This window comes from Citrus clementina, unplaced genomic scaffold, assembly GCF_000493195.1.
Source record: "Citrus clementina cultivar Clemenules unplaced genomic scaffold, Citrus_clementina_v1.0 scaffold_4, whole genome shotgun sequence".
In the NCBI taxonomy this organism is placed as follows: domain Eukaryota; kingdom Viridiplantae; phylum Streptophyta; class Magnoliopsida; order Sapindales; family Rutaceae; genus Citrus; species Citrus x clementina.
The window spans coordinates 16,588,233-16,600,946 of record NW_006262274.1 but is presented as its reverse complement, the minus strand read 5'-3'; the positions used below and the strand labels follow the sequence as shown (position 1 = coordinate 16,600,946).

Sequence of the window (12,714 nt, the reverse complement as noted above, 5' to 3'; positions counted from 1 at the left end):
TGTTCACTGTTACTGAGGTACTCATATTTTGTGTTTGTTGTTGCATATTTTAAGTAAGATGTTTCATGTAATAATTTTTTAATTACCCCAAAATTTTTCTTTTTTTCCCCTGTTTCATGTTTACGTTCCACGTTTCATGTTTGCTGTTCTACGTTTCATGTTTGCTGTTCTACGTTTCATGTTTGACATTGTATGTTCACTGTTACTGAGGTACTCATATTTTATGTTCGCTGTTGCATATTTTAAGTAAGATGTTTCATGTTTGTTGTTTAATGTTACATGTATGTATTTTCGAAATGTACTAATTTTTTTCACCTACTCTATAGTATATTTATTATTGCATTTATAACTCACTAACTATTAAACCAATTAATGGCATTGTTCCTTCCTTCATAAATATACCTATGTATGTATATATATATATATATTTCCATTTTAAATGCCACCTACCTACCATAACTCACTCACCTTGGATCAACATTTTCTTTCGCCTGCATAGCTACTACAGGTGCAAATTTCAGCCATTGCAAAATCTTAGTGTTGTTTCTCAAGTAAGTGTTTATGACTTAAATATTTGTTTTATCTCAATTTTATTTTTATTTTTTAATATATGAATGACATTAAAATGATGTTGGATGAATGTGGATTGAGTTTTAAAAATAAACCCATTGTCATTGTATTTTGATTACTGTATTTTATTTGTTTTGTCAAATTTCGTGCTATTACCTTTCAAGATTTACATATGAGTAAATCATGTGATAATCTTAAGTTACCTTGGACCAATGTACTTGGAGCTCAGTTTGATTCAGTAGAAGATGCAGATGCATGGTACATGAACTATTCAAGATTGGTTGGTTTTAGTGTTAGAAAAAATGAGCTTCGTCGTTCCAAGTCTGGACAAACTATGATCCGTCGGTGGGTTTGTAATTTGGAAGGATATAGGGCTGAAACATATTTGGCAAATGATAATAGAGTGCGGGAACCACGACCAATAACGCGTACGGGTTGTAAAACATCGTTTCGAGTGAATTACGACAATTCTAGTGGCAAGTATACTGTGACAGAATTTAAAACTGAGCACAATCATCCGTTGACTTCTCCGAATGAAGTACATCTCCTTCGTTCACATCAGCATGTTAGTGAAGGAGATCTTGCTCAAGCTAAGGCATTGAGGCATGTTGGCGTGAAGACATGCTAAGTTGTGGATTACATGGGTGATCAAGTTGGGGGTTCACATAATCTCAGGTTCAGGCGTAAGAATTTGCAAAATAGATTAGATGCAGATAGACGTGCTGAAATTGGTGATACTGATTCCGTGGCAACTATAACATATTTCACGGCAAAATCTGATAATGATCCTGGTCTATATCATGAGTACACATTAAATGAAAATAGGTTAAGAAACTTGTTTTGGACCGACTACATGGCACGGTATGATTATGAATGCTTCGGTGATGTTTTGGCTTTTGATGCGACATACAAAACTAATGCATATCATAAACCACTTGTGACCCTTGTTGGCACTAACCATCATCGTAGGACTACAGTTTTTGGATTTGGCCTATTGGGCGACAAGACCATTGAATCATACACATGGTTACTCCAAACTTTTTTGTCTGCTATGGGTAATCGAAAGTCGAAGTTCGTGATTACTGATGGCGATAAAGCAATGTCAAAGGTAATTAAGACAGTTTTTGCTGGAGCTACTCACCTTCTTTGTTGCTGCATTTGGACAGAAATGCACAAGCAAGTATTAAAAATGAAGACTTCACTCGTAAATTCTGTGATCTTATGTTGACAGGCATGAGTGCAGGTGAATTTGACCAGCGGTGGTTTGCTTTAGTTGATGAGTTTAAGCTACACGAACATGGTTGGGTTAAACAAATGTATGCAAAGCGACATAAATGGGCCGAAGCTTTTCTTAAAGGAACATTTTTTGCTGGTATGCGAAGCACTCAACGGTGTGAAAGTATTCATTGTTATCTCAATCATTTTCTGCAGTACAGGTTAAAATTATATGAATTTGTGCTACAAATTGATCGCGCACTCCGCAACATTCGGACCACTGAAGTTCAAGACGAGTTTAAAACAAAATTTAGTACTTTTGTGTTGACCACACACTTACGCAGCCTAGAAAAGCATGCTACAAATGTTTTCCCAATTAGTATATTTCATTAGATTATGGAAGAAATTCGTCAAGAAGCCACTTTGATTCAGGTTGAAGCCTTGAACTGCACTGATACTAACTATTACACGCTGACACAATTTGGGAACGTAGACATAAAATGGACAGTGGTATATAATAAACCCACTAACAAAATCGATTGCTCTTGTCAACTGATGGATTCTGCTGGAATCCCATGTCGACACATGTTTCATGTCATGAAAGTGGAACAATTTAGAAACATTCCTGATAATATGATTCTTCATCGGTGGACAAAAAAGGCGAAGGATTATACATCGTGCAACTTAGCCCGATCACAAGTTGATAGTGAGATTTTCGATGTTGCTAGATTCAGTTCTTTGAGCACCGCAACTAACAAAATGTGTTTCTATGCGGCAAAAAACGAGCACTCATATAAAGAAGCTTTAGCTGCGATCAATCAATTGACATCAAAATTTCAAGAACTGTTTGGAGGACAGAGAACTTGCCCTCAAAGTTCTGTATACGGTCCACAAACAAAATCCATGATACTAGATCCAGTTGTGGTCGGGACAAAAGGTGCTGCGACAATATTAAAAAAATCCCCTTCAAACAACAGGAAGTGTAGTGTTTGTACACAGCCTGGCCATACAGTAAGAAGTTGTCCTATTGCCAGTAATAACACGAGGTATTTAATATGTTTTTTATGTTTGTCTTTGACTGTTTGATCCATTTATGGTCTTAGTATTAAGTTTTATTCACGATTAATTATTTACAGGAGTGGCGAAGCCAATGCTGCTAACAACAATAGTTGGGGTACATCTATATTAGCTGGCTCGAGTGAACATTTTTCATTCTACAACAGTGAAGCCTCATATGAAATTGAAACTCAAAATGAATGTGGGAGTAGTTCTCAACCGTGCTCTGAATCTACAGATCACTTGTGGAATAATTCATCAATGCCACCATCAATGGGAAGTAAATCCTTCACATTTCTTCCATATCCCACCATGCACTCTGATATGTGGCCTGGAGACAATTCTTTTCAATAATTGGAAAGCATGTAATGTATCTAATTGAAGCTTTTCACTATTCGAAAGACATGTATTTAATTGAAGTTTTTTTGAACCATCTATTTAATTGTAATGGAAAAATATTTTCCAAAGATAAACCGGTATACCGCTTGTAATCACATGCAAAATCGTTTATCATGTAGATTTATCAAACCGGATAGCCAGTTTCGAGCAAGAAAGCTCTGGAACGAAACCGGCTAGCCGGTTGGCGCGAACCGGCAGGCCGGATTCATTCTAGAGAGCTATGGAATGAAACCGGCTTGCCGGTTGGAGAGATCCGGCAGGCCGAATTCGTGCTAGAGAGATCTAGAACAAAACTGGCTTGCCGATCCGGCTAGCCGGTTTCGTTCCAGATCTCTCTGGCACGAATCCGACCTGCATTTCGGCAAATCGGATATCTCTCTATGTCTCAAACTGTTTCATCTTTTCTCTTTCTCAGTCCAAAAGCCATTATTTTCAATCGCTTTGACATCAAATGGGTTTATAAAAATCATTCCCATCATGCCTAATGTGTTTGGATAATTTTTAACCAATGTGCTTGTCTTGAGATGTTGATGATTATTAGGGCGAGGTTTTTAAATTTTTACAATTAGTTTTAAATCTTGCAATATTGAGGGGAATCAACCGTCACAATTGTAGTATGTGTTATGTCATCCTCAAAAATATATTATACAAATAGAGTGCGTGTCTTCGAAGTAGACAACGAGTCATTTACTAATTTGAATACACTAATTAGAACAATGTTAGTGGTAAAACTACAAAAATTAGTGCACTAAATGAACAATTATGATTCCACAGTTAAACCTACAACAAAATGTGGAATTTCACACGAACCCAATGAAGAAGACCTAACATTTACGACCGTAATCTTTTTGGATTTTTTTTCTGACTTTTCGCTGGAGCTTTCGCAGTTATTCTATATGTGTTTGCCTTCAGCGTAGACAGTATGACCCTTGCCTGGGCAGCATGCTCAACAAATGTGACGTTTGCTTAAGCAAGCAATCCAGCTCGTGCTTCATTAAAGGCCGAGTCGATAAGTTGAACTGCTAGTCTTCCACGAACATCTTGGGAATCATGCTACGCATGAAGAATATTTTGGAATAAGTTGTTTTACTTGATCAATACAATATATGATTTGTTAGGAATGAGCCCTGGAGTCTCCATGAATTTGATGACATAGATTCCACAATCAAATCCATTTGGTTGTTTCGGAACCCCCTCACCAGACCGAATAGGGAACCAAATGAATCGTGTTGATGGCTTGGCATTTGGAGGTAACTTAGAATGAAAAATGGAATCAAGAGAATGTGACTGCGAAGTTCAAATCAAAATGGCAAATTAGATTATTGAATAATAAAAACCTACACCAAATTGAGGAATGACATATACACATGTAACATACTATGCGTTCAGCTTGTTGCTCGCGTTTTCGATTACTTCGACCATTAGAAAGAGGGTCCCAAACCTCACCATAGCCTTCCTTGACATTCACGATGAACAGGAACCAACGAAAGGCATCATCGTTAATTGGAACATAAATCTAACCAAAAAAATCAGTCACCATCGATAATTGGAACATAAATCTAACAAACAAAAATAAGTATTTTTCTCATAGAAGATGTTTTACAAAAAGTAAAATTGTAATCAGTTGAGAGTGTAGAAGTAACCTTTTGGCACCTTTGAAAGTCTAGCATGAAAGGTTTTCCGACACTTGCTACTTGTGCAAAACCATCAACATCGGCTCCAACGGTAAGTGCTGATTGCTATAAAAGAACAATAAGTAAACAAGTGATATGTCAATAAATGCACAAGTATTGAAAAAAAATCTTATTGTACAGAGCAATGTTTGAAAATTATTATAGATAAACAACAACTTTAATTCACATAGAAATAATAGTGGTGGATACTTACTGCATATATTGTCGGTAAATACAAGTTTATTGGTGCATCACTGCGTTTAGCCCGTTCATATAGTGTGAGGTGATATGCTATCATGGTGAGAATCTAAAACAATGGTCAATAAGTGAGAACTTAGTATTCAATTTTGCAATAAGGCATCCAAACATATAGTACGATGATGTGAGTGCCAATGCACCACAAACCTCTCCACTCATAGCCGTGTTAGGCAAAAGGCTCATGAAATTATGCCCGGAGATAAATTGATCATCAGTAGAGACAACGATTTCGCTGAAAACACAAATAAGTAATAAAGTGTTAGCTAATCAATATATATGTACAGGGGAATAAAAAATACAAAGCCCTATAAACCACAAGTACTTTCTGTTACCATCTTTATCAAATGCATATTGAATGAGCTTCAATTGGTCAAGAGAAAGGGGGTTATTTACATAGAAATGACCAGCTTTAAACTTAGCCTTCGCTCCCTGAGACACTTTATCATAAGGAGAGAGTTGGTATCGTCTAGGCCTTCTGTTCCGTGCTGGTCGTGTTGCTGGTACGCTCATGCTAGTGGAGGTCTGGAAGTCTTGCTTAGTGTCAAGTGGTTCAGCTAAATTCTATATATGTCCAGGGTCAAAATTAATCCATTATCATTAAAACTAAATTACAACTAAAGATCGCTTAGACAAACCTCTCCCTCCTCTCGAGGTATTGGCGTTAAATGGAGATCATGTCCTATATCAAATTGAAATGAATTGAGCGGAGTTTCACTAGTATATGCAGTAGTCCCAATACAGCCCAACATAATATCAAAGGCTCGTAAACTTGCTTTCACTCTACGATCCACGGTGTCGTCATCACTGACCAAAATCATTTTCTCTTCAGTTTTTGACATTGTTTTTCCATCCGGAGATGTACGATTTTGACTGTTCAAATTTGAAGGTGGATCGGGAGCAACTGGTTGTTTGCTTGATCCTCCGTGATACTTTGATGTCAACTCTCCCAATATTTTCTCTATGTTTTCCAATCTCCGTTCAATGGTTTAGAACGACTCTTTGTTTTGTGCGACGAATGACCCAAACCTTTCTATTAGTAACTGAAAAGCATCATTATTCGCATTGGTCCACCCAGGAGGTTCTGCTTGTTCAGGCTTATGAAGCCGATCAGGGTCACGCATCGAAACCTAAAATAATTCATAAAATAATAACAATTTAGTCAAAAAATATGGTAATTGATTTCATTAAAATAGTATGCATGTATTCTATACCATATTGCTTTTGATGTCACCAAGCTTTTTTTGCCATTTCAAGAATCGTCGAATCTCATCATTATTCCATACACTGATAGGACACATTGTTCTATCAATAGAAGGTCGATCATATACAACGGAGGAAAAGTAGAACAACTGTCCATCAATGGCAAAGTATGTATGTTATACACTGAAATAACCAAAATATAAGAAACAAGAAACAATATATTTTTTCTTAATTAAATACGAACCTTTAAGAAAAGAACACAGTCGCTAACAGAGCTAACTTTATTATCTTTAAACTTTTGTACACCTTCCCATAAAAAGGTAAAGCACTAACTAGCCCAATTTTTTTCTCTAATTGAATTTGTATCTTTCAGTGCATGAAGATACAACGGATTAATGTATATTGCACTTGTGGGACATAATATGTTTCCCAACGCAAAAAAACTAAAAAGTATCTTAAATTCATCATCAGAAGTTGAAGTATTCATTAGCCTTTTTTTCACCTCCGCTATATGAATTCCTCTAGGTCCACTACTATACACTACAAGCAAATCAGTTATATCAACTGCTTGGTCATTTAAGTCCACACGTGTGCCTCCATCTCTAACCCCCATTATAGTTGCAAACACTGTAGGGCTTAAATTGTATTCTTTCCTATGTAGAATTATACTTTGCCTACCTACATCACATTGTTGAATTAGTGCTGCACATAACTCTTGTCTTAAGCGTCCACATTTTAGGTCAAGTAGACTTCCTAAGCCGGTTTCATTCACTGCTACTTGTTGGTCACTTGAAAAAGATGAAACCACATCGGAGAATGAGGCTACACGACATCGAGATAGAAGGTTGCCACCACCAGTCTTCTCCTCATCAGATTCCTTAATATTTTTACTCGTACCACTATTTTCACCACTATTTGAGCTAGATATCTCATTCATATTACTAACCATCCATTGATGCCTCTCCTGGGGGTTAGTTTCTTCCAATTTTGTGCAATATCAGCTCTAACCTACAACAATGATAATATATATACGATCAGTGGCATATCATTTTGGGCAAGAGAAAATTGAATATCCAGCAAGTCATTTTTTTTGCTACATACCGTTTTATCTACCTTTTCTACCCCTAATAGCCTTAGTCGTTTTGCTTCTGCCTTATTGTGATCAATATTTTAAGATACATTAATTAAAAAAATTGAACCTTTTAACATAATGGGTACATAAATGCATATAAATTATACTTACAAATAGTATATCCATGCTTTTTTTTTACTACTTGCTTTTCCTGCCATAATAATTTTTCTTTCGATTTTTTCCTCTTACCATCAACAGATTCCATGTGTTCTTGTAAAATCTACAAGAAAGTAGTTAATAAACAACAATTATTGCCTCTCGCACACGTGTTGGTGCGACGGTGCCTATCGCACCAAAACACACCTCACACGTGCGATGGGCATTAACCGAAATGCATCTTGCATCAAACAAATGCATACGCCAAACTATCACACAAAGCTACCACACTCGAATGGCCAAGTCTAATTTTTTTCATCATCGAATTATTATAAAAAAATTTGAAAACACGGCTACAGCATTTTATCAACAAAAAAAAAAAATTAACCTATTATCTTAAAAGATGACAAATAGTTCTATAGTTCTTTGTGGCATTTTGTCAAATATTATGTAAGCATTATATTTCTACACTATCATTAACAAATCGTTTTCCCCAAATATAACAAATTACAGATCTAAATCACTTTAACAAATACAAGGCTAAGTTTAAAGTTCAGTAACCTTGATAAGAAGAGTGAAAGTCGGAGCCGGGAGCTAGAGCGAAAGTGAGAGCAAGTTCGGGCGTGAGTGTGAGTTGGAAGAAAAGCCAAGACCAACAGCAACAACAACGGCAAGAATGGGAGCCTGAGTATGAGCAAGAGTGGGAGCGGGAGTGTGAGCCGGAGTAGGAGAGTGACCAAGAACGAGACCGTGACAGTGTGAGGAATGACAAAGATCTGCTCAATGTTCAGGGGGGAGAAAGGAGAAAAAGAGGGAGAAAGGGAGGGAGAAAGAGAGGAAGGGAGGGGAAAATGTTTTTGATTCAATCGGTTGCCTTATTTTTTTCCTGTTTTTGTTCATTTTCTCTTTTTTTTTTAAATTAAAACCACAATTGTTGGATTCAAACAAGCTGAATCTAACGGTTTAAGTTTGGCCCCTGCACCATACAAGGATTTTATGCCCTGCATGGTAGCCATGTCCATCTCATAAAATGGTGGAAGCTCCCACCAGACCCACAAACTTTGTATACTTTTAGGATGTATTTGACACACTGTATTGTATTATTTTAATATTGATATATTTGTATTGTAATGTATTATATTAGTATTGTATTATAATAATATTATATAATATTTGATGCTACACAATAGTATATTAATTTTTTATAATTAATTTAAATTATATATATTATATTAATATATTTAAATTGTATTAATTCAAATTTAAATATTTATTATTGGTTATAATAAATTAAAAATTTATTAATAAATTATAATGTAAAAATAAAAAAAATTATAAATAATTAAAAAGTTATATTTTTATTATTATTATTATTATTATTATAAAGCCAAAGTAAAAGCAAAAGAAAAAAAAAAAAGCAAGCTAGTAGCCGCATTAGCTAAACCCGACTCACATAGCACTACCATTAATTTAATGTGAACAATATTTTAATATTCCATAATGCAATGCACCAAACATACCCTTAGGGTGCGTTTGGCACCCTGTATTGTATTATACTGTATTGCATCATTTTAATGCCGATGTATTATATTATGTTGTATTGCATTAGCACTGTATTATAATAATATTGTACAATATTTGCCGTTACACTATACTGTATTAATTTTTAATTATACAATATTTGGTGTTGTACTGTCTTGTATTAATTTTTTGTGATTAATTTAAATTATATATTTAAAAAATAAATTTATTAGTACTTAGAAAAATATTAAATATAGAAATCTTAAATTTTAGAAATTTAATATTTTAAATATTTATTATTAGTTATATTGAATTATAAATTTGCTAATAAATTATAATGTAAACATAATAATGTAAAAATAAAAAATATAATAAAATATTATTGAATAATAAATAATAAATGTATATTAATAATTATAATGTAAAAATTAAAATTAACATAATATTTTATTATATTAAAAGTTAGATTTATTTATTATAATAATTAAAGTAAAAAAAAAAAAAAGCAAGCTAATGTGGTAGTTGCCGCATTAGATCACCCCTTTAATGCAATGTTGTGTGTGTTGGTTTTGGTGCCCGAGTGTGTATTAATTTAATACAAAACAATACCTTTATGCACCTTTACGCGGGCCACCAAACGCACCCTTATAATTGTATTTAATAAAATTACTACTTACATATTGATTTTTAAAATAAATAAATATATAACATAATATTATTTACTTGTTATACAATTAACATAGTGCCTTCGATGTATTTTAGAATTTCTTCGGAACATATGCTTGTTATTTATTGGTAAAATTCTATTTTACAATTTAGCATCAAGTTTCCGTGAAATATTACGTGATGATAATAGATCGGAAGAAATGCCTTTGCCTAATACCATAGCAAAAGAAGGAATCAATTCTCTGGGGACATATGCATGCATGGTGCATGCAGTAGTTGTAATAATAATAGAAGAGATTTGTTAAAAAATTAATACTCAATAACGCCGCAGAGCAGAAGCATCAGAAAAGTATATACAATTAGATCCCGCTGGTGGGGCTATTATATTATTGATCTCATAATTATGCCCGCACCTCATGCATCATGGTCTAGGATAGTTTATATCAGTAAAACTTGGACAGCTATACTTTGTTGCCGAAATTACAAAAATGCCCGTATCAACAGACTATATAAACTGAGATGCTCACCTCCAGTTTTTAGAACCAGCCAAGAGAAAAGGCTTTTACAGAGAAGCTTTCTCCGGCAATTTAATTTTCAATAGGCTCCCTCTCATTCTTAATTAACATCCCAATACTTTCAACCTTCAGCTTCAAGCCCGACAACCTTGTCCTGCTCCAGCATTCTCAACTAGAAAACCCTCATTTCCAATCCGATTTTATTCCCATTCTAAATGGGCAGCCTCACACCCGATCTTGAACTCAAATACAATTCAGGTTCATTTACTAACCCTCTGGACTCAGAGGAATTCAGGAGGCAAGGCCACATGATCATTGACTTCATTGCTGATTACTACAAAAATGTCGAGAAATACCCGGTTAGAAGCCAAGTTGAACCTGGTTATCTCAGAAAACGGTTGCCGGAATCGGCCCCATACAATCCTGAGTCTATGGAGACAATTCTACAGGACGTACAAGAACACATCGTCCCAGGTATAACGCACTGGCAAAGTCCCAACTACTTCGCTTACTTTCCCTCAAGTGGTAGCATCGCCGGATTTCTCGGTGAAATGCTGAGTTCCGGATTTAATGTTGTGGGATTCAACTGGATCTCATCACCGGCTGCAACTGAGCTTGAGAATGTAGTTATGGATTGGCTTGGCCAAATGCTGAAGCTTCCCAAGTCTTTCCTTTTCTCAGGCAATGGCGGTGGAGTTATACAAGGAACTACATGTGAGGCCATTCTGTGCACGCTAACTGCAGCGAGAGATCGAGTTCTGAACAAGATTGGAAGAGAAAACATATCCAAGCTTGTTGTATATGGATCTGATCAAACTCATTGTGCCCTCCAGAAAGCTGCTCAGATTGTCGGAATCGATGTCAAGAATTTCCGAGCTATTAAGACAACAAAATCTTCATCCTATGGGCTGTCGCCAGACTCACTGATGGCAAAAATCAACTCGGATGTTGAAGCTGGACTGATCCCATTATTTCTATGTGCCACAATCGGGACGACTGCAATAACTGCTGTTGATACCTTAAAGCCACTTTGCGACGTAGCAAAACAATTCGGAATATGGGTCCACGTTGATGCTGCATATGCTGGAAGTGCTTGCATTTGCCCCGAGTTTCGACATTTTATTGACGGAGTTGAAGGTGCGGACTCGTTTAGTCTAAATGCACATAAGTGGTTTTTTACAACATTAGATTGTTGTTGCCTCTGGGTGAAGGATCCAAGTGATCTTGTGAACTCACTCTCAACAAATCCTGAGTACTTGAAGAACAAAGCCACCGAGTCCAAGCAAGTGGTGGATTACAAAGATTGGCAAATAACTCTGAGTCGAAGATTTCGTTCGCTGAAACTATGGTTTGTGTTAAGAAACTATGGCGTCGCAAATCTAAGACACTTCCTGCGCAGCCATGTAAACATGGCCAAGCTCTTTGAAAGGCTCGTGGGAAGTGATAAGAGGTTTGAAGTTGTGTTTCCAAGACATTTTGCGGTGGTCTGTTTTAGGGTTTCGCCATCAGCAGTTATGGATAAGCTCAAAACCAAATACGAAAATAGTCTGCTCTCAGAGGAAGAACGAATAAATGAGTTCAATCGAGAATTACTGGAGTCGATTAATGCATCTGGAAAAGCGTACATGACACATGCCGTTTTGGGAGGAATATACGCTATAAGATTTGCTGCTGGTGCTACGTTGACAGAAGAACGACACGTGATGGTGGCTTGGACGGTGGTGCAAGAGCACTTGGAAGCACTTCTAAGTGCAAGTAAACCCTAGGTAATGGTATTATGTAGCGATATATATGTCCTTTTTGGCTTTCGAAATTATTGTCATTACATCATAAAATAGCATCACAGCATTTAAGGTACGAAAATAATGACGTTGAGGGTGCTTAGGCTAATTTTGCCACCTCTGGATTCCTTTAAATGGTGGGATGCTGTACTTTTGTAACTGTCAAGGATGTTAATAATCTTCTATTTATCGCTTAATATAGTTTTTTTTTTTAATTTTGTTATATGTAGTGCATTTCATTTTATACATTAGTCTCGTAACATCATCTCCTCGTGTATTTTTTTTTCTTATTAATTAACAACATTTTTCTTTACCGTTTTAAGGCTCGCCAATGAAAAAATTGTTCTTTTTAAACTTGCAATACAATGTAAATTTGTAATTTCAAGATATACTAAGATGAGACAGAACCTTATTATTGAATACAATTAAAATATTTTCACTTTCCTTCATTTTATTAAACTTAAAACTTCCAAACTAATCCTGTGGGGCAAATCGTGGAATGTAGGTATTAAAAATAAAAAATAAAATAAAATAAAAAAGGAAACCTCGCGGAATGTATTGATTTAGACTTCAGGTCCCAACAGAATTTGTTCTTCTATATGGATTCCATAATGGTTTGTCAACTGATGATA

General features: G+C 35.5%; 2 protein-coding genes across 2 annotated transcripts; both read left to right on the top strand.

The window, feature by feature from the left end:
- Window positions 1-742: 742 nt before the first annotated feature.
- On the top strand, window positions 743-1,198 carry LOC112099144 (protein FAR1-RELATED SEQUENCE 5-like). The gene has a single exon (XM_024186252.1). The coding sequence runs from the start codon at window positions 743-745 to the stop codon at window positions 1,196-1,198; it is 456 nt and encodes a 151-aa protein (XP_024042020.1).
- A 9,303-nt stretch (window positions 1,199-10,501) lies between these two features.
- On the top strand, window positions 10,502-12,067 carry LOC18043347 (tyrosine/DOPA decarboxylase 1). Its single transcript, XM_006437185.2, has one exon. It carries the CDS (start codon window positions 10,517-10,519, stop codon window positions 12,065-12,067), a length of 1,551 nt encoding a protein of 516 aa, XP_006437248.2. The 5' UTR covers window positions 10,502-10,516.
- Window positions 12,068-12,714: the final 647 nt, after the last annotated feature.